This window comes from Salvia splendens, chromosome 17 (assembly GCF_004379255.2).
Source record: "Salvia splendens isolate huo1 chromosome 17, SspV2, whole genome shotgun sequence".
Taxonomy (NCBI): domain Eukaryota; kingdom Viridiplantae; phylum Streptophyta; class Magnoliopsida; order Lamiales; family Lamiaceae; genus Salvia; species Salvia splendens.
In genome coordinates this window covers 3,116,995-3,139,837 of record NC_056048.1, presented here as the reverse complement: position 1 = coordinate 3,139,837, position 22,843 = coordinate 3,116,995, and the positions used below count along the sequence as shown (strand labels likewise).

At 39.9% G+C, this 22,843-nt stretch overlaps 2 protein-coding genes across 2 annotated transcripts; both read right to left on the bottom strand.

The window, feature by feature from the left end:
- Window positions 1-1,792: 1,792 nt before the first annotated feature.
- LOC121775486 (U-box domain-containing protein 8-like) lies at window positions 1,793-3,603 on the bottom strand. The gene is made up of 2 exons (XM_042172566.1): window positions 2,175-3,603; window positions 1,793-2,062 (listed from the first exon to the last, which is right to left on the bottom strand). Exon 1 carries the CDS (start codon window positions 3,319-3,321, stop codon window positions 2,221-2,223), a length of 1,101 nt encoding a protein of 366 aa, XP_042028500.1. The 5' UTR covers window positions 3,322-3,603; the 3' UTR covers window positions 1,793-2,062; window positions 2,175-2,220.
- Window positions 3,604-6,573: 2,970 nt separating this feature from the next.
- Window positions 6,574-19,343, bottom strand: LOC121775451. The gene is made up of 14 exons (XM_042172533.1): window positions 17,930-19,343; window positions 17,680-17,790; window positions 17,379-17,587; window positions 17,098-17,308; window positions 16,776-17,013; window positions 16,546-16,693; window positions 16,168-16,473; window positions 10,268-11,606; window positions 8,506-8,670; window positions 8,215-8,405; window positions 7,929-8,139; window positions 7,609-7,846; window positions 7,345-7,495; window positions 6,574-7,084 (listed from the first exon to the last, which is right to left on the bottom strand). The coding sequence occupies exons 1-14, from the start codon at window positions 19,176-19,178 to the stop codon at window positions 6,770-6,772; spliced, it is 5,082 nt and encodes a 1,693-aa protein (XP_042028467.1). The 5' UTR covers window positions 19,179-19,343; the 3' UTR covers window positions 6,574-6,769.
- Between the last annotated feature and the right edge of the window lie 3,500 nt (window positions 19,344-22,843).

Below are 22,843 nucleotides of genomic sequence, written 5' to 3'. Positions count from 1 at the left end.
AGGGCATCCACAATGGGGCGTCATATGCACCGCCGTGCTGGAGCTAGATCCACATTCATCATCGTCTCAATCGGTGATTCTTCCACCTTCGTGTTCGACTATCATATTATGCAAGATGATGCACGCATACATGACATCGGCGATGACGTCCTTGTACCATAACTGCGTCGGACCCTTCACTATTGCCCACCGTGCTTGGAGCACACCAAATGCCCGCTCCACATCCTTCCGCGCAGCCTCCTACCATAAAACTCTCTTCTCACCCATTGGGCAGCTGATCGTCTTCAAAAAAAATAGGTCACCTCGGGTATATGCCATCGGCCAAGTAGTACAGCATATGATATTGGCATCCGTTGGCAGTGAAGTCGATGGCCGGGCCGTTGCCATTGCATTGCTCGGTGAAGAGGTTGGATGAGTTGAGGACGTTGATGTCGTTGGACAATGCTGAGAAAAAGATCTCACCGCATTCTAAAACAGCGGTGAAAAACCGTCGGGCCCACCGTGGTTGCTCGTCAAAATAGTCTGCGAACAGACGTTGGTGAGCTACGTCGTGCTCGAATCGGACGTGGGATCTACACCGCCTGGGCCTGCTCCGCCGCTTCGCGCTCCATTTCGGCCAAGCATTCTGCCACAGCCTCATGAACGCAATCGAATAAGGCACGAGTAATGCCCTCCGAGGTACTCCAGTCGTCGTCAGGTCTCATTTTTTTCAGTGAGAAAGATTGTGAGTGAAATATTGGTGTGTGGGGAAAGTAAGAGATGAGAGAGAATTATTGGTGTGGGAAATGGAAGAGAAATGAGGGTTTAAATAGATAAAAATTTCGAGAAAAAAAGAAAAACGCGTTGCATCGTCCTCGGTATCGTCCGCGTGATCCGCAGTGGGGTGTACGATACAGAGGACGATGCGTGTTCTGACGCCATCGTCCGCGGACGATGCATCGGGCATCGTCCGCATGGCTACAGTGGCGGACGATAGCCTGCCCTATGCATCGGGCTGTGGATGCTCTAACCTCTGATGTGGAATTTTGAAAGATTCTTCCTACGTTACCACTTGCAGTACTAAAATAGGTTAGCAAAAGCATTAATTTATCCAGTTTTAAGAACGAAACCACAAGTTTACCAACACAAAATTGCATAATTAGTCCAATTTAGCCATTTAGTTTTATCCGGGAAGCTGCTAATCACCACCAACCAAATCATGGTGAAAGTGACAATAATCTAATCCAAATCACCAAGTTTTGATTTGTTCCATTCTTCTATTTATTAATCACCTCATCACTTTTAGAGGTCGGCAGCTACAACAAATTCAAAATACTTTTTTTGTTATATTGAAATATATTCCTTGATGCTACATTATTCAACTAGCTTGGTTGCATATTTCAACGACACAGGGAATCAGACCCACAAATCATGTCATATATTTTACTCACCAACGTTGCAATCACTTTGGTACACCACTCTATGGATAAAATCATAACTCTAGCCTAACAAGTAACCAAAATATAGTATGATCCTCACATAAATGTACAAATCAATTATTAAGAAATGTACCATCTGCCTCAAATTGCAGAATCTGAAACTAAATTGAGTCGAGGACATAACAGAACATATGAAAGTTACGAAACTTTTCAACAAAAGATGGTAGAGTTTTGCATCAATACAAATGAGATGAAGAAGGAATATGCAAAAGGCCAAGACAAATATACCAAAACAATATGCTTGAGCCAAGTACATTTCACTAAACAGTTGATTCTTGCATGAAAAAAGAGGCCTCACCATATTGCAAAGTACATTTCACAAAATAGTTGATTCTTTCATAAAAAAGCAGTCTTTACAAATTACACCACTGTAGCTTCACCTCCACACAGCAAATTCACCAAAACAGAGAGAACTCAGAGAATTTGTCTTCCACAAAAATTCAAATTGCTAGCAAAAGAATAATCCTAGCAACGGTCATATTGCAGTGAGGAATCAGAAAGCATTAATACCATTTGGACAAAAGCACAGAGTCACTACCAATTTCTGATCTTTCAGTATCTACCTGTTTTGAGAGATGCATCATCTGATTATTTGAAAATGTACAACAAAGAACCAAATTCCTTAGTAAGTCATTCTTTATACAATATGCTATCCAACAACACTGAAAAAATTACAAAAACTTTCTACTTACTTACCTTCAAGATCAAATATTTTTTTACCACACTTCAATCCACAACAAGATCATACATTTTTCCTCTTCCCTTGCAATATCTGAATCAACATATTAGCATTCCTCCTCACCTTCTCATTGTCATCCTCCAATAAACCTACACATGTCTCAAACAATCCCTCTCTCAAAGCCTCCAAACCCATCTTTTCATTGTAGCAACAGAGGGAGCTCAGAGTCAGCAGAGCATACTGCACTCCTCTTGAGCTCCCATTGCTCACAATCCCAATTAAAACATCCAAAAACCCACAAAATCTCAGCATTTCATCTCTAGCAAGCTTGCATTTTGCGAGGAGGCCGAGGACCTCCACGGCCCGCTCGAGGCCCGAATCGGCGTTTTGGATCAGAATCGGCACCGCCCCGGACTGAATTGCGCGAATTCGATTGTCGGAGAAGGAGCAGAGAGTGAACAACGCGGTGGCCGCTTCCTTCCGCTCTCTTGAATTGCCAATTTGTAGGAGGGAAACCAGACCCGGGATCGCGTCCGGGTATGACCCGATCGTGACCTTGTTGACCTCGAGCACGGCGAGGCTGGTGAGCACGGTGGCGGCGACCGCGCGTGAGTCGCCGACGCCGCAGTGGAGCGCGTAGACGATTTTCCCGACGATTCCCTCGGCGACGAGCCCTATCTTGCAGTCGTCGTCGAGGCTGAGATTGAGGACAAAATGGAGGGATTTCTCCTGGAGGCCGGGCTCCCCCGACCCGATGCAGTTCAGAACCGCCGACACGGCGCCGGACTCGGCCAATCGGCGGCGAATTGAGGAGTCGCGCTTGCAGAGGCGGGCGAGCTGGTCGAGCGAATTGAGCTTTTGTTCGAGCTGGGAGGAGCGGGAGGTGAGGAGGTGAATTAGGGATTGCGGATTGGGGGTTTGGGGGGGCTTTGGGAGGGAGAGGAGGGTGAAATTGGAGATGAGGCTGCGGAGGGCGTGGTTGGGGATGAGGGAAGGGGGGTCCGGGAGGGACAATTTGGTAATTGGGCAGGAGCGGTGGCCGGCGTCGAGCCACCGCTGGATGGAGGCGCGATCGAAGGTGTGGCCGGAGGAGAGGATGACGGGGTCGGACATTATCTCGAGAGAAATGGGGCATTTGAAATCGTCCGGCAATTCGGCGGCCATTTTTGGTTTTTTTTTTAATTATTTTTTTCTGGTTGTGTCAGTTGAAGAATGGGGGAAGAGAGAGAGAGGTTTATGAGGTTTACCGTTTACGTGAGAGAGCTCTGAGAAAAGAAAACAGGGTGAGTTGCGAATTTGTGAAGAGAGGAGATTAATATGAGGTGATGAGCTCTTCCCCTTGTGACACTGCTTCTTCTCTCTCCACTCCCTTTCTTAATTACGATACTGCCCTCCTCATTCTTTTACACACAAATAAGGATTAATTGAGATTACTGCTATTACTTGTTGATTTCATATATTTATTGGTCGGATTTATCTTAATTGTGTTGATTTAATTGGGATTGGTGGTATTTATTATAAATAACTTCTTTATTGAATATTTTTTTAATAATTTGATTATTGATTTTGGGTGAGATTGTTTGTGCATTTCGTCACTTCAATTCCAGTTTGTAAGAAAAAAAGATTTTAAAAAAGTTCATATTATGTTGACAATAAGATAAAAAAAGAAAATATCTAAAAGCATTTACGATTAAAAAAATTCAAAACTAAAATTTATTCATCAAGATAAAAAAAAAGGCACGCTTTAAGTTGATTGAGAATTCGATTTGCCTATGTATTGCTCGAATGTTCTAAATTTTGTTAATTTGATTGAGAGTAGTGGTATTAGTTATTAATTAAAATATTTATTATTTGAATTTGCTAAAGTTGATAAGGAAATTTGGTTGATATTGTTTGTGCACTTCATTGCTTCATTTTTATTTTGAAAAAAAGAAACAATTAAATGTAAGAAAGAAGAAGAAAAACAAAATATAGAATCAAAATCACAAAAATATAGCTAGTGTATTATTTAATCTATCTCCAATTAATTGACAATGTTTGACCTGACACGTATTTTAAGCAACGTAGTGGAAAGTGAATGGAAAAAATTAGTATTAGAATATGAGTCTTACTTTTATATGTTCTGTTTTTAGCAAAAAAAGAAATGACTCCAGTAAGTTGGGACATCCCAAAATTGAATACGACTCAAGTAACTTAGGACGGATGAAGTATTAATTTTATACTAATAAAATGTGAATGTGATGAAATAATAGAATGTGGGGTCTATTACAAAGAGTACTAAAATGAATAATGCCAATTAAATGGAGACTTAAATGGGACGAGCAATAAAAAAAGTTGATATCAATTAATAGGGGTAGGGGACGGAAGAAGTATTATTTTAGTTATCGTAAGCAGATTAAACAATAGATAATTTTTTTCTCACATAAAAAAAAGTAAGAAAAGACAAAAATGTCTCTAATTATAGAAAAACATCCCAAACATGATTATTTATAGGTTAAAGTTCAATCATAAAAAAAAGAACCTAAATATCTAAAAATATTTTTATAATTCACTCAAAATATTAAATATTTCTCTAACATAATGAGTTTCATGGATTTTTGCCGGAAAATAAGGGGAATTTAACAACTTTCATTTCAAAAGGGTATTTTGGGAAATAAATAATTATTTTCTCCCGACTATGCCTTTTGGGTAACGTTTGAAGGCGTGCTTCTTGTTCAACGGATTTATCTTACCATCTTCATTTTAATTTTCAATTTTTATCTCTGCAGTAACTACTTATCCTGACTTTATCAAACCTTGACTTTTAATTAAACTTTTTGACAAATAAATTAATAAAACTATTAATTACTATTATTTACAAAAATAGAGACAAATACCTATCCGAGCCACTAAACAATTGTCTAAGCAATGAAGACTACAAATATTAAGGTAAGTGGGTTCACCTTTTTGGATTAATACATGCTTAATTTCTATATCCATAGAAACATTGATACGGAAATTATGAATAAATCTTAATTTACGTCTGTTATGGAAACATATTACAAACTAGTTATCCGGATCCAAAAAAGTCGAGACTATAAATTATTCATCAATCTGAAATTAACAAAAAACAAACAACCTATGTGACTGAATAAATTCATACTGTATTTTAAAAAGAAAAGAACTAAAGTTCATTTTATGATTATCTAAAAAATCCGAATTAATTTTTTTATTCAGATTATTGAATTAAATTGCCTCAAATTGAATAAAAACACTAATTATACACATAGTTGCTATCTATATCGATACAAATATATTTAAAATTTAACACAATTTTAAAGAGATGTGAATGTCCCTAGTCCTACCCAAATTTTTTTGTCTTTTCGTGAAGAGTTCAAAAAGCAATTTTAAAAGGTGGAATAGCACTAATTGTAATAGAGGTTAAATACCAAAATTAGGAATCTAAAGTAATACAGATTACAGAGTATAAGGCCAACTCCATGTATAGAAATAATCAATTTTATAATGGGGTTTATGAAATATTTTAGGTATCATTCTTCATTAAATTATCATTCAAGCCTAATAATAAAAAGAATCCTTCTACCAATCTCTTATTTTATGAGGAAAAATTATCCTCCAATATATTAATGAGATATTCTAAAAATATTCATTTTGATGCGCTATTTAATATGAATGGCTACATTTGGAAATTAAAAGGTTTGGTGTCACCATTAAGAAACTACACGTCAATAATCAATATATATGGGATTAAAATTATTTATTATTATTATTATTATTATTATTATTATTATTATTATTATATTCTATTTCATGATAAATGGAAACTATTGTTATTATATAATTATATTCTCGCATATTCATTAAGTCAGTTAGTTTACACCTCTCAATTACAAAGACTTAGTCGCATTCAGCCTAACCGACTGACCTGTATCAACCTCAAGGAAACAAATGTTAAATTAATTCTTGAAAATGATGTGTGATGAATCTAATCCATCAAGAATCAGAAAATTCAGGTTTTCACCCTTTTTATTCAGTCCAATCAAATTGTTTCTTACATGTATATTTTATGTGGTCATAATCGCCTCGCCCCATAATTCTTGAATCATCAACGTTACACCTGTCATGGTTTAATAAGAAGCGGCAAAAGGAAGGAAAAAGAAAAATAAATACTAAAAGGTTGCTGGATTGATTAGTCACTAACCAATTCATGAAATGTTTTGTTTCTTTTCCCTTTCCACTTTTGTTATACAAAAATTACAAATCTGTATGAACATCTATAACAGCAGTATATACCCCATCCCTTCCAAAAAAAAAGGGAAAAAACTATCGGAATAAAAATTCAGGAGTCCAGAGATAAGACATATTATCACGTGGTATATTCAATTAATCAGAAATGTAGATATAGAGAAAAACGGAGAAAAGAAGTGGTTTCTGCAATTATGATTGATTGAACAAACTAATCGATTTCGAAATGAGATATTCGATCAAGAAGTTATATAGGTCAATCCACAAATCTCCAATGATGTAAGAGTTACTTTCTTTTTTCAATAATAAATCAATCCATCTATAGTTCAAAACTTGAACTGAAACATTTACAAGTTAAGCTGCACTATCATCGACCATCAAGCATGGTAACGGTAACTTGGTTGACGGTGCATGATTCGTCGTCGTTTCTAGGCGAGGATGAGTCGGTTTCGTTAGGGCGCCTTCCCAGGCAGTATCCTGGATGCTTAGGCTGTTGCATCGACACGAAATCGCTGCTTAACATGAGTACAACGTTAGACATGTTCGGCCTTTCTTCTGCGTGCTCCTGCACGCATAACAGCCCCACTTGTATGCATCTCATCGCTTCACCCGCCGCATATTCTTCCCCAGCCGCCGCGTCCACCACCTCCAGCGCCCTCCCTTCCCTGTACAACTTCCATGCCTGCACAATTCCATGCATTCATTATATAAATATATGTAGGGCTGCGTTATATTTCTAACTTTTTAAGTTGTTAACTCTACTAACTCGTCAACGCATTATATTAAAAATGTCAACACGATGAATTTAAAATGTCAACACATAATATCAATACATTATATTGAAAAGTCAATAAAATTATGGGTTGACATTTTAATGTCATCGTGTTGACATTTTTAATATATGAGTTAGCAGAGTTAACATCACTAGATGAATTATCTTACATAGGCAAGAAGATTGAGCTGGTTGTTTGTTTGATAGAATCCTCTGTTCTTCGTCCCGCTCACTATCTCCAAAACCAGAACTCCGAAGCTGAAAACATCGGATTTTATGGAGAAGAGGCCGTCCATTGCGTATTCTGGTGACATGTAGCCGCTGCAAACATTCTCATATTAGTGATTGTCGTCATCTAATGATATGCAGCAGAAATAACAGACGTTAATAGATAAAGATTCATAACAGATATTGCATGCTGGCGAGAATCTTACTATGTCCCGACAACTCTTTTGGTGTTGGCTTCGGTCTGATCTCCCCCGAAGATTCTTGCCATCCCAAAATCCGATATCTTGGGGTCCATATCTTTGTCAAGAAGGATGTTGCTCGCTTTGAGATCCCGGTGGATGATTCTGAATCTCGAATCTTGGTGTAGGTAGAGGAGGCCTCGCGCGATCCCACATATGATCTTGAAGCGCGTTTGCCAGTCCAGCATCGAGCTTCTGTTTTTCTCTGCCAGAAACAACACTCATCAGTTCATACCAAAAAAAAAAAGCATCATCCATTTATGTAGGAGAAGAGGACTGTTTCTCACTGAAGAGAATAGAATCAAGGCTCTTATTCTCCAAGTATTCATACACCAACATCTTCTCCTCCATCTCAACGCAGCATCCGAGTAGACGAACAAGATTCCTGTGCTGAAGTCTGGCTATCAGCTTGACCTCATTCTTGAACTCTTCTACTCCTTGAACCGAAGTTTTCGACAGCCGCTTCACAGCTATTTCCTGACCTTCAGCTAGCACACCCTAATGCATGTATATGTTCAATATTGGTCTCATTAATATTGATGATAGTTTAATTTATAGTAAAAGCTAATTCACCTTGTAAACAATGCCAAAACCACCTTGACCTAGCTTATTCTCATCACAAAATTCATTGGTGGCAACTACTAAAGTTGTGATGTCGAATAGAGGCAGCTCGAGTTCATCGACTGCTGCTTCACTGGACTGGTCTCGTTTGCTTGGAATTGTTGGTGAATTCGCGAGATAGTCTTGGCTTCTCTCCCTCGAACCTGTTTTGGATTTGGAAAAGGTAGGTTTGCATCACGTTTACTGTTTATGTGACATGTAAAATGCATCATTAGACACACAAATTAATTTCCTTAGTAGTACCTCTTGGCTCTAGTATATTTACGGTGTCTGGTGTCCGTTTCTTCCGTACGAGGAAAATGGTGAATCCAACGAGCAATGCAGCGCTTCCAACAACAATCCCAGTGATCATAATGGTTTGTCTAGTCTTGTTAGAATCATCTCCAGCTGGTGAAGCTTCTGGTGCTACTAGAAACAACAAATTAACATCTCAGCCACTTAATTAATTAGTGTGTTTAAGTAAAAAAAAAAGTCCTCTTAGTAGTTTAAAAGTAGCTAAGTCGAGTTGTTGCTATGCACCATTAATTAAATTTGAAATGAGAGATGCTCTTTTCAAAGTTTCAACTCATACATCGCAGCCCTCAAACGCTACATATTACCTAACCCTGCCTGCACAAATTTAAAACTTAGTATTACTCTTATTTATTTTGGGTTGGTAGTAATTATATACTCCATATTTGCCTAATTGAATATAGAGAAGCATTTAACGTCGTTGTAATTAGCAGAAGAATTGCGTGATTAAAGCAGCCTAAGTCCATAAGGTCAGCGGGTTAACAGTGAATGCAATATAAGGAAAAATTTATTAAAAATATTATTATTAAAAAAATGAGACTCAACTTACAGAGAAAAATTTACTATAAATAGTAGAACTATTTTTCGTAGATGGGAATAATAGAAAATGGGAGTGTTTGACAAAGCCAAACATTATTTTTTTTAAAATTATATTTCAATCAATATATGTAACTAGTACTAACATAGATTAATATATAAATTAGTAATATGAGAAGCGGATGTATTACGCATACACGCAGGATATCATTTTTCCTCAATTCAAAAGTGATCGATCAAGAATATAGGTCATATCCTACAATTTGTAGAAGATCATAATGTGAATTTGACATATACTGCATCTTTTTTTAAAGATGATTGTTAGTGGCAGTACATCCTACTATGTTGGTAGGTGGTAGGTGATTAACATATAACATTTGACTATTCTAGAAAAAGTTACTCCATGTAACTATGGACCTTAGCATATTAATTCTCCCAATTGATTTTATAACACTATAAGAAAAGATTTTGTATTCTTGTTAAATACAAAAAAAAATTAAAATTAAAATTAAAACAAGACAATGCATCATAAGAAGGTTGGGGATGGTGAAGTCATGTGCGTGACATGTTCAAACTAATGGGCAATGTGAATACAAAGGCGGTATTCTTCCATTGTTGTTAATCAATACTACTAATATAGAGTAGAAGTAATACTTAATCAACAAATTCTAGAGACAACGCTGCTTTGAAAATGGAATTGGACCCCAGCAAAACCTTGTTTCTTGTGAGACAAACTAATTTTTACGTGTGTCACGTGATATTATCCAATATATTACGAGCAGTTGACTTTCTATGTATAAATCATTGTTTGAAATTAGGAACCAAAATTTAAAATATCCAAATTTTTTCATAGAATATAATCATCTCATCCCGCGTATTATTGTATTCATGTAATGCTTTATAGTGGATCAATTAAAAAAGGGATAAGTCCACATTGTCACAACATAATCGCCTAAATAATTCTGACAAACACATATATAATCCTCCTTTAAACGAAGAATAATTCGCTCTTAAGTACTACTTGGGCCACCAACCATTAACCTACTACTTCCAAGATTACGACCTTCATAAATTACTTCAAATAATTACCGCCACCAGTTCAAAAAAAATGTGTGTGAATTATCGAGAGGTTAATAATAAAAAATAAAAATAAATGACCGAATGTAAACGAACATACCTAATTCCGCCGCCGGCACCCGGTAATAAAAATCCTGACCTCCGCCCTCCGCCGCCGCGTACTGCCTCATATCATACAAATCCTCCGCCCAAACCACACATCCACTCCCGTCGCTAATATTCGCGCTCGAATACCCCCGGCACGAGCAGTTCGTCCGGCACATCTCCCGGCACCGATCCAACCCCATCCCCGCGTCCACAACCGCCCCCCCACTCTCCGGCAGCTTCACTCCGTTCATCGCCAAAAACCCGTCGCTATCGCACTCCAATTCCGTCTCCCTCACGCAACCCTCCGAACCATCTCGAAGGTTCCACGCCTGCGGATTCTTGGGACGGAACGCTTCCATACACTTACACACCGGCGAAGCGTTCGCGTCGCAGATTCCGTAGACCCCACATTCTCTGTAGTCGTCGCACTGATCCTTCGGCGCGTACCAGAAAAGACTCCAGATTCCGCTAGACGGAATCCAGATGAATCTCTGCAAAACACCATTGTGTTTCACTAGTAATCTCGAATGCATTGATTCGTTTAACTGAGTGAAAGAGTATGATATTTCTTCTTGATTCCTGACGAACAGGAACGACAGAAGCGGGCTGCTGGGCCGCATTTCTGGGACCCCACTGAATCGCAGCCCATTCCACGGCCCGCTTCTGTAGTACATTTTTCCCCTGTTCGTCAGGTGAATCTCTGGGTAACCGGAGATGTCCAGCTTGAAACTGAAGTCTCCTGTCGACGGATCATCCGCGGATTTCCACGACGTTATGTAACGATTCAGTCCTGTTTTCGAGTCCCACCCGAGTTTCATCCCTGGCAATAGCGTATCCGTTGGATAGTCAAAGCTTTGCCAGAGATAATTCTCTGGGTCTTCGTCGTCTGCTTCGCGGACGACGAAGTTTCCGTTATCCAACAATATTGCGATTGTTGTTGTTGTTGTTCCGGTGGTACCAGTATGGTTAGTTGACCATACTGGTATTCCGGAATGATCTGATAAAATCAGCCCAGCGCTGTCTGGACAGATTTTTAGGATCCCGGAGGAGTTCGTGAGGGGCGAGTCGCGGTTGGCGACCCAGACGACGACTCTTTCGGGGATGTTTTTGTACCAGATTCCGACGTACCAGGTGTTTGAGGCGCCGGGGAAGAAGCCGAGCTCGAATTGCTGGGCGGCGGAGACTAAGGTGTGGTCTTGTGTGAGGGGTTTGGTGGGGGTGATGAGATCGGTTGAGGTGGTGAGGAGAGGGAGGAGAGTGAATGTGAGGAGGAAGCGCCGGAGGTGGTGGTGGCGCTCCGCCGCGTTTCTCATTTTTGAGAGCGTTTGAGCATTTCTGGCGTTGGTGATTTGGGTGAATTAATGAATGGATGGATATTTTGGGTTTAATGTGGACAGGTGGAATTCTGTGTGTTAAAGCAGGAAGGACGCGTCTATGCTTTTGCTGTCCAAACTTAAGAGCATCCACAACCGTGCTCTTGCCAGCGGCACGGTTGTGGGCCCGGGCGGTACTATTCATGCCTGCTCTCTGGCAAGAGCACAACACCCACAACTGTGCTCTTCCGCAAGGACGAGCACAATTAATATAAAATTCAATTACACAAAAACATTTCCATAATATTAAAATTCATTTAAAACCCACAATAAATATTACAAATGACAAATAAAATTAAACATTGCATAATTAAAATCCTAAAAATTAAAAATTACATAATTAAAATCCTAAAAATTAAAAATTACATAATTAAAATCCTAAAAATTAAAAATGACACTACTCGTTGCCGAATTTCGCCCACATGTGGTTGATTAGGTCTTCTTGTAGTTGATTGTGGATTCGAGTATCGCGCATTGTGTGTCTTGTCTCGATCCTCTGGCCAACCGTCGTATGCTCGCCTCGGCGTAGGGGAGACCTCGCTGTTGAGCTTCCGGCTTCGTCCTCGTCGTAGAAGCTAGCCGCCCTCGGCCCTTCGTCGGCTATAATCATGTTGTGTAATATAATACACGTGAACATGATGTCGGCGATATTATTCACGTACCACAGCCGAGCCGGGGCCTGAAGTAATCTGCCGGAAACCGCGGCTGGTCGGCAAAGTAGTCGGCAACGAGCCTTTCGTGGGCTCCCTCCCGGTCACGATGGATGTACCGTCGATTTGATCTGGTTCGTTGAGGAGGAGGAGCAGGGGTATTCGCCGCGACATATGCTTCGTAAGCGGCACGATGTTGTTCGTAGTATTCTTGTTCTTCGCGTTCCGCTTCCGCCATAATATGGGTGAAATCCATTTGAGATTTTGAGTGGGTGATGAATGTGTTGATAGTTTGTATGAGAATTATGAATGAGAGATGAATGAGAGATGATTTGATGTGATAAATGGATGATGAATGTGTGTATTTATAGATGATTTTGGGGAAATAAAAAATAAAAAAAAATCAAAAAAATTCAGAAAAAACGGGAAAAAACGGCCATATTTTTGGGATTTGGAAAATATTTTTTTTTTATTTTTTAGCATTATTTATAATTAAATACCGATTTTTAAAAAAAAATAAAAAAAAGTTTAAACACAACGGCTATGCCGTTGACGAATGGGAGCGCGCCACGTGTGCGTCCGCTGGCACGGACGTGCTCGATACATCGAGCAGCGCCGTGCCAGCGGCGCGGCTGCAGCGGCGGCGGTCCTGCGCCTTGCCAACGGCGCGGACGGCGGTGGCGTCTTTCGCCACCGCTGCGGATCCTCTAAGATTAAAGTGTATTCTATTTCAATTTACTTGCCAAATCCATTGGATATATACCACATAGTAATTTTCATCTAAATATGTTGGATGCATCATATGTAATTAACTATACCTGATTAGCCTGTAATCCGAATAGGGTTTACTGAAATCCGATTAACGATTGATATCTGTAATTGCGAGATGAACTCGCGATTATTAATTTAGATGTATATATAGCAGTTATGTAAAAAAAATATACATTTTTACATGGATATACAGGAAATAATATATGCATCAGTTTGAAAAAAAATGTTTCATTTTGTATTTATGCTAGTATGTCGTTTAAAATTTCATTTTTCTTTATAAATTGATCTCATCTCCATGTCCAAATTAATGTGACCGGTTTCTCAAAGTTGAAAAGAAACTAAATAAAGCATCGATTTAATTGTCGCGTTCCTATCTTTTAAATTCCAATATACTTTATTTATTCCTAGCACGGAACTTGTCTACATGACTAGGTTTCCAATAATAACTTCAATTCTTTATAATTTTCGCAAGAAAAATTTCATGGTATTATGTATTCTTTGTAAAATAAATTAGTATTAACCCGTCCGTGAAAAATAGTCATATTTTTCCATTTTAAGTAATTCATCAAAATTAATTTCTATTTATTCATATAAGTTTCTATGAGGTGAATCTATTTCTTATTAACCAAATTTACATTAAAACTCATGTCGTCTACTATCAAAATAATTTTTAGTGAACGGAAGTAGTAATAATTTTCTACTCCTTTTCTGGTGATTATAGTCATTTACATCTATATCTTTTTAATTGGAAGAGAAGTATGTTACCATGTGTATTACCATGAAATACTCAACTACTTCACTGCGCATAATTCCTTGACAGAATCAAGCAGCAGTCCGCTTTTGTTGGAGAATGTTATGTGAATTAGTAATACTCCCTCCGTCCCTAATAATGTAAAAAAAAAGTTGATAAAAAAAAAGATAGTGGAGTGTACACCCTATTTTTATATAGTATTAGTTTTATAATAAAATGTGGTTGGAAAAATGTTAGTGAAATGTGAAACCTAATACTGTTTATGGAATATTTCAACCGGGACTCCTAAAGTGGGACACCCAAAAATAGTAAACCGAGACTCCTAAAGTGAGACGGAGGGTGTAGTTAGTTTGGGTTTGTTAAATTATTTACCAAACATTAATTACTTTGACAAATTCATACTACTAGTAGTATGGTTAAAGTAATCAACTTTGTCACAAATAAGTTCAATAGGTCTTGCTTTATTTTCTACCTAATTATTTTGGTCATAACAATTTAGGGTGGGTTTGGAAACATGGAATTGGAGCTATGGAAATTGGAATTGGACAATTTCATTGTTTGGTATTACAAAAATGTATAAAATTGGAATTGAATTATAATTTCAAAATTTTCAATTCCATGATTTGAATTTCATATCAAAAGTAGAAAATTAAAATTTCAAATAGTCATAAAATTAGATACACACACTTCACACGTTTCACACACTACACACATTTCACACGCTACACAAATTTAACACAATACACACATTTCACACCCTACACACACTACACACATTTCACACACTGCACAAATTTCACTCATTTCACACACTACACACATTTCAAACACTACACACACTACACACATTTCTCACACTACACACATTTCACACACTTCACACACTACACAAATTTGACACATTTCACACACTACACACATTGCAAACACTACATACACTACACAAATTTTACACACTACACACATTTCACATACTACACACACTACACAAATTTCACACACTACACACATTTCAAACACTACACACACTACACACATATCACACAATTCACACATTTCACACTATACACACATTACACACATTTCACACACTACACACACTATACACGTTTCACACACTACACAAATTTCACACATTTCCCGCACTACACACAATTTACACACTACACAAATTTCACACATTTCACACTGTACACACACTACACACATTTCACACACTGCACAAATTTCACACACTACACACATTTCACACATTTCAAACACTACACACATATCACACAATTCACATACTACACAAATTTCACACTATACACACACTACACAAAATACACACGCTACATACACTATAAACAAAATACACATACTACACACATTACACACAAAATATACACACGACACAAATTTTACACAAAATACACACTATACCCAAAATACACACACTATTCACAAACTAAAATTTCAAATTTGGTTCAGTTTAAACTTTTGAAAAATTTCAGTTTCTCTTATTCATATCAGAAAAAAATAATCTAAAACTGAAAAAAAATCCAAAAATCGGATGCTTGAAATATGTAAATTGTGTATAAAGTGTGAAGTCTGTGAAACGTGTGTAGTGCGGGAAATGTGTGAAATTTGTGTAGTGTGTGAAATTTGTGTAGTGTGTGAAATGTGTGAAATTTGTGTAGTTTGTGAAGTGTGTGAAATTTGTGTAGTGTGTGAAGTGTGTGAAATGTGTGTAGTTTGTGTAGTGTTTGAAATGTGTGTACAGTATGAAATGTGTGTAGTGTGTGCGGTGTGTGTGAAGTGAGTATGTGTGTATAGTATGTGTATTTTGTGTGAAATGTGTGTGCGTATTTTGTGTATAGTGTATGCACAAATTATTCAAATTCAATTTCATATCAATTACTTCACTTTACCAAACATAGGATTTGGAGGCTCAGACAAGTTGTTGGATTTGACATTGGCAAGGAGAGAAATTCAGCTTCGTTTCCACCACAAAAGTATTTGAAAACTAGTCATGGTATGCATATACAAATATTTTAGTAGTTCCAAATGGTTGAGCGAATAATCATATTGACTATTTGTATTAATTTATACGAAATGGGAAGAACAACCCATTTATTAAATTATTTATCCAACCGATTCTGTTTGTATATTCATACAATGACTAGGTACAAAAATTCATTTTATACCACTCTTTCTTTGGTCAGAATTCAGACCATGTCATTCACAAAATCCACAAATTTCAAGAATTCTGGGCTCAATATGTGTGAAAAGTTGATCTTTCTAACATATGATTATTCCTTCATTAGAGGCAATAAACTATATACAACATTTCATATTAACATTAAAAAAAAGAATCAAAGAATTATCTTCCAAGAATAGCAGTGATGGTAACATTGTTTGAGGATGCAGCATCTTGATTTACATTCCACATATCCTCATCTAGATTATACCTCATTGATGTAAAAGTAGGCTGTCTCGGCAAAGGCAGCGCCACGTTCTCGCCCTCCAGCATCAGCAGAACAGCCGGCATGTTTGGCCTGTTCGCAGCAACGTCTTGCACGCACAGCATCCCGACATGAATGCATCTCAGCACTTGTTCTTGCAAGCTCGATGCCCGGATTGAAGAATCCAGCAGCTCGATCGCTCTCCCTTTGTCCCAAAGATCCCACGCCTTGAACGAAAAAAAAAACAGAATCAGATCCATCACTGCAGAAGAATATACGAGGCTGTGATCGTAACTTACATATGCAACCATATTTGAGAAGTCCGTTGAGCGGTAGCTAGCGTTTCTTTGGCCGGTTATGATCTCCAAGAGAAGTACGCCAAAGCTATAAACGTCCGACTTTAGGGAAAACAAGCCCTCCATAGCATACTCAGGTGCCATGTAGCCACTGTCAAACAAGATTTTTTATATCTTTCTGCTACAATAGTAAAAAAAAATTGCCTACAATAGATATTAGAACGACGACTTACTATGTTCCAACGACAATGTTTGTGTTCGCTTCGTTTTGGTTCCCGCCAAATATTCTAGCCATGCCAAAATCCGAGATCTTTGGGTTCATATCTTCATCCAGCAAGATGTTGCTGACTTTTAGGTCCCTGTGTATTATCCTCAGCCTTGAGTCGCGGTGCAGATACAGAAGCCCTCGTGCAATCCCCGTGATGATGCTAAATCGTTTACTCCAGTCTAGCTGGGGCTTCTTATCAGGATCTGTATTGGAGACAAACAATTGATGTTAAGTTTAACAGGATTGAAATCAAGGTCAGCAACGAACAATCTACACGCACGACTAACCAAACAGATACGAATCGAGGCTTTTGTTGGGCATGTACTCGTAAAGCAGAATGTTTTCTTCTCCCTGAATGCAGCAGCCCAACAGTCTAACAAGATTCCTGTGCTGTAGCTTAGCAATCAGCATAACTTCATTCTTGAACTCCTGTAGCCCCTGGCCAGATTTTCGCGAAAGCCTCTTCACTGCTATCTCCTGCCCGTCCGGTAGTATACCCTGAAGACATCGTTCAATACATTAAACGTTGCAATTCTACTTCATTCAGTTCACTTGAGACAGTTTGTACCTTGTATACATGACCGAATCCTCCTTGTCCGAGCTTATTATCGTCAGAGAAGTTGTCGGTAGCTGCTACCAACGAGTTGAAACTGTACAGTGCCAGTTCAGTTCCATTTCCTTGCTGTCCCTCCACTCCAAGATCACTTGGACCAGAGTAATCTATGGAGCATTCTCTGCTCGGGCCAACTTTTGGAACTTCGTTCGTTTCTGAAACCACTGAAATAAATTGAAAACTCTGATCCATGAGGCTGTTATACTTGATACACACATTAGCAGTTAACTACCAAAATGATGTAGCAAAGGCTTACCGCCACGTTTTCTTCGTCTCTGCAGGAAAAGCCAACCCGCGATAAATAAAAGGAACGATCCAACAACAGCGGCTGTGATAATGACTGCTCTATAAGCACGCTTCGTTTCACCTACGAAAACAGACCACAAATGCACATCCTAAACATAGAGTGACAGTAGCAAACATACAATGTAGATAAGCTAAACAGATGCATAAAAGAAACATGGGATCTCACAAGAATCATCAAAAGGCAACGAATATATACGCACCCAATTCTGAGGCAGCGAGGCGAACGAACAAAGTGTTCCCGCCCTCCACGAACCGTTCAACATCAACCAAATCTCCGGTCCATATCATACAGTTGATTCCACTAACAAAAGCATATCCAGTGCAAGAACAGTTGTGCAAACACCTCCTTTCGCACTCTTGCGCGCTTTCTAACCCGACATAATCCACAAAGTCGGGGAGCTTAACGCCCTCAACCTCCCCAAATCCGTCGTTCCCAACGCCCTCAACCACCCCACACTGCAAACGAGCCCTCCTTTTACACCACTGCTCGCCATCATTGATCGCGAACCCCTCCATACAACGGCACCTCATCCCATCCGTCCGATCACACACGCCAAATGGCCCACACCGGTTATATCTATCGCAGTCGTCGACAGGGTGAGCTTGCACAACGCGCCACTCGCCATTGCTCCACGTCTCCTGCCTCTCAACCCCCTCCCAATCAATCTGAAATTTCACAAATGAGGAATCTCCGGAAGGGGTGTAGGTGAAGAACAGCTTCCCATTCCCCTGATTCGTGAGGCGAAAACCGGAGAGGTAGATCGTCCGTACATCAGTAACGCCGATGAATGAGATTCCATTCCAATGGCCGCTTCTCCACCGTCGATTCTTCCCTTCCCAAATCACAATCTGCGGAGATCCGCGAGGGTCCAACCCTAGGCTGTAATTCCCCGGTGAAGGATCAATTGCGGTTTTCCACGAATGGAAAATTTGCAGCTCTTTGCCGGCGGCTTCCATGTGAACTTCCATGTCCGGCAAATAAGTATCAGTGGGATTATAGAAACTCTGCCAGAGCATTTTCTTCGAGTTCGGGCTTGGGAAAATCGCGAGATTTCCGGTATCCAATAGAACCGCCGTCGAATTAGGCGAGGAGGAAGTGACATTGCTCGACCAAACAATCTCGCCGTCGCCGCTTTTGATCTGCAAATTGCCGTCGTCTCCCATGGCTAAAACGCCGTCGTTTCCCGATAACGGTTTGTCTCTGTTTGCAACCCACACGACTGGTTGAACTGAGATTCCGTAGTGCCAAATCCCCACGTAGCGGAATCGGGAGCCGTTAGGGCTAAAAAATCCCAATTCGAATCTCTCTCCGGCGGAGATTATAGTGCCGCCGCCGTCTACAACTGAGACACCCTTGGGGATTCTATTCCCGGCGGAGACGAAAACGGAATAGAAATGGCATGTTACTAACGAAAACCAAAAGAAACATCTGAAATGACGAGAGCCCATTTCAAAAGGTGTGATTTTGAGAAGTTGAGAGGGTGTTTTGGAGGAAGAAGGTGGTTTCTGAAGATGGTTTTAACGTGAGGTTTTGTTTGATTGAAGATTCTTCGTTAGCCCAAATCCGAAAACTCCGCCGCCCCAACCAAAAGCAGTTCCTTGACATTGGCTCATTTGAATTTTACACAACGTGTTCAAAATGAATTGTCACATTTCTGAATATTTTAAGGAATAAAATGCTGCTAAATTGGGTAGTTCTTCTCCTAACTGTGGGGGCTCTGACAGTGATGGCAGTTACTGAAAAGGAAAGTTAACTCGTTGACCAAATTTTGGTTTGGTTTCCCGCTGATTTATTTAGAAAAAGGTAAAGATCTACTGCGCAGGCCATCCACAATAGGAATAGTCCAACAATATCCCAGCCATAGCCTAGCCACTGCTACATCATCAGCACTAAAAATCCTCCTGCCACGTCATCAAAACAAGCAAATAGCCCAGCAATAGCCTACCCACATAATATGCACATCACTATTAATTTAAAAAATGAAATGAAATAATTAAAAATCACACAATATACGAAATTTAATTTACGAGACATATACGGGAAAAGTTTAATAATAATATTAAAATTTAAAAAAGTACAATATTTTAAAAAATACATTAATTTTAAAAAAATACAATAATAAAAAGGAGTGCCAATTCACTCCTCGCCTCCGTCGTCGCCGCCTCCGTCGTCGCCGCCTCCGTCGTTGTCGCCACCATCGCCGCCGCCACCACCGCCGCCGCCGCCGCCGGTCTCCCTCCGTGCCGCCTCCAAATCCTCCTGCATGCTCAGGAGCAATGTTTGAAGCAAACTCTTCTCCACGGGGTCCACCGCCGCCCTTCATTCGGCCATCGTCTTGACCATCTGAGCGCGCGTTTGTTGACGCGCGAAGAATTTGAGATCCGCTGTGGATTGGCCAAGGGGGGTGCCGACTGGACCTCCTGTGAACCCCCGGCGACCCCCATCGCCTCCCGTTGAGCCCTCCTGCGCCCAACCGGGCGAGTACGGCGAGCAAACGAACGAGGGGTCGGGACCTCCTGGGCCGTCTCTGGGAGGTCGTGGGAACCACCGCTACTGCCGCTGAAATCACCGTAATAGTTCAACCGTTGCTTCTTCGGCGAGCCAGAGTCGACACCTACTCGGAACTTCTCGGAGTCGTTCAGCACAAGATAGCAGTTCCAGTAGGTGAATTCCTTGTACAGCCCCTTCAGAAGTTGAGAGGGAAGTCGTCCTCCGTTTGGCCACTGCTCATCATGCGGAGGGCGTTGGTGTACAAGCCCGAAAATCGGGAGACCGCACCCCTGATTCGGTCCCACCCCTTCCGGCAATCCTCCCCATTGCGTGGCCTCCCCTCCGGGCAAAACCTCTGGTAGGCTGCTGCTATCTTGCCCCACAAGTTGACGATCCTCTGGTTGTTCGAAACGAGAGGATCGTCGCAAACACTCACCCACGCCTTGGACAGCGCGACGTTCTCCGCGTCCGTCCACCTCCTCCGTACCGCGTTGTCGTCCTCACCCGGCTGCGAGGACTCGCCGACCCTTTTCCCCTTGCCTTTCTTCTTTGGGGCGCCCCGCGCCCCCCGTTTGAACGGGAGCATCCGGAACACCGGAAAGATCTATCCCCAAGTCATCGAAGGTGAAAGTGTCAAACTGGGCCGGAGGCGCAGCCTCCGTTGGCATCGATGTGTGCGACGAACCAGTCGAAAAATCAAAACTGGGCGATAGACGTCCCCCGGCATCCCCTGTGTCGCGGGCGTCCCCTGCGTCGCCGGTACCCCCCCGGGCATCATCTGCATCCCGGGTGCCCACCCCGGCATCTGGACACTGGGTGCCCACCCCGACATCGCCGGAAACGCCCCCAGCGGACTCCCCCCGCTGGTATCCCGGGCATCATCTGCTGCCACGGGTACATGTTGTAGTATGAGTGCATCTGACTCGGGTGCATCTGACTCCATCCACCTCCCACGGGGATCGGGGGAGTTTGAGATCCGCTACTCCCTGAAGTAGGCTCGTTGTTGAGATCCATTTACCGTTATTGATCTTGTACAGAAATTTAGATAGAGAGAGTACTCGTTAATACAAGTGGTGCGAATGAAAATGACGGGCAAGTCGCGTATATTTAGTGTTTCGGAAAAAAAAAATTAAAAATTCGCGCTAGGCGGTTCGCTAGGCGATCCGGACGCTGCAATAGCACCTAACGGATCGCCTAGCGCACCGCCTAGCGCCGCGGAACCGCCGAGCGCTAGGCGGTTTTTTTTCGCGAAATCCGCTAGGCGGCTGCAATAGATCGCCTAGCGCACAGCCTAGCGCCGGCGCTCGGCTATCCGGTGCGCTAGTCGCTATTGTGGATGCTCTTAATAAAATAAAGGATGTTGGCCACAGATTTGGATACGATTACGATTTATGACGTACTATTGCGTGAAAAAATTTAGTGGTCCATATTTTCGTACTTCAATAATAATTGATTGAACACATCGTATACGGATATGTCATATGTGTATATAAATAAATTTTTGCTCTTATCCCGGTTGGATTGCAGTAAATAGGTTAGCCTGTATATTCGAGCTGTTTTACATACAAATCAATTGTTAAGCGCTAAATTGGTATCATGTTTATGTAAAGATAAAAATATTGTGCATTTCAATAAATGTAATAGATGTTGTATTGATGCAAGTCTAATATCTAAATTATACATATATATGTTTGGATGGAATTAAAAATAAATGTTGCGAATTATTTTCAGTTTTTCGGTCATGAAGATCTAGGAGGTATTAATCTCCTTGATGGAGGAAGATACAAGATTTTTCCAAAAAAATTTATCCTGATTGTTTGTATGAGCCTTTTTTTAAAATTTCTTTTTGTTTTAGACTTTCATGAAAATTATTGCTATTTTTGTATTTAATAAAGATAGTTTATGATTTTTGAAATTTTTAATACATATCATGGTCCTCTTCTAATGTTTTTAACACCATAATTCAAAACTAAGACTAAATCTACACCCTTAAATTTTAAAATGAGTGGATGAGATTAAAGCTCACAAATTTCAATAAATAGTAGACAAAATATCAATAAAATGGTAATATCGTCATTATGTTATCATATGATAATTTTCGTGATTTTTTTTATGTCAACATAGTATATTACAAATATCAACAATATGTCATGAGAATATCAACACAAGTACAGGAAAATATCAACACAGTTTTATTGGTATTTTACATGCACAATATTGAGATTTTACATACACTATATTGAGATTTCTTTTGCATTTGTTGATAAAATCTGCTTATCGACATATACGAAAATTGAAATATAAATTATCAAATTTTATCACTCGAACATCGTCGGAACATATGCAATTGAGATCTCGTTGGAATCCTAATAATAAAACCTTTAATTTGATATATTTTTTGCGAAAAAATAATTTAAATCGATAGAGTTACATAAATTTAAAGTTTTGAGATGATTTTGATAAGAGAGAATTAACATTAACACCCTTTAAATTTATTTACTAATTATTTAAATTTAAAATATAATACACTTGTCATTATTTTAATCATTGGATCTCTTAATCTAATGGCTACGAATTGATCTTATTTTTGGATTGTTAATTAGTTAGCAATTGATCATAAATA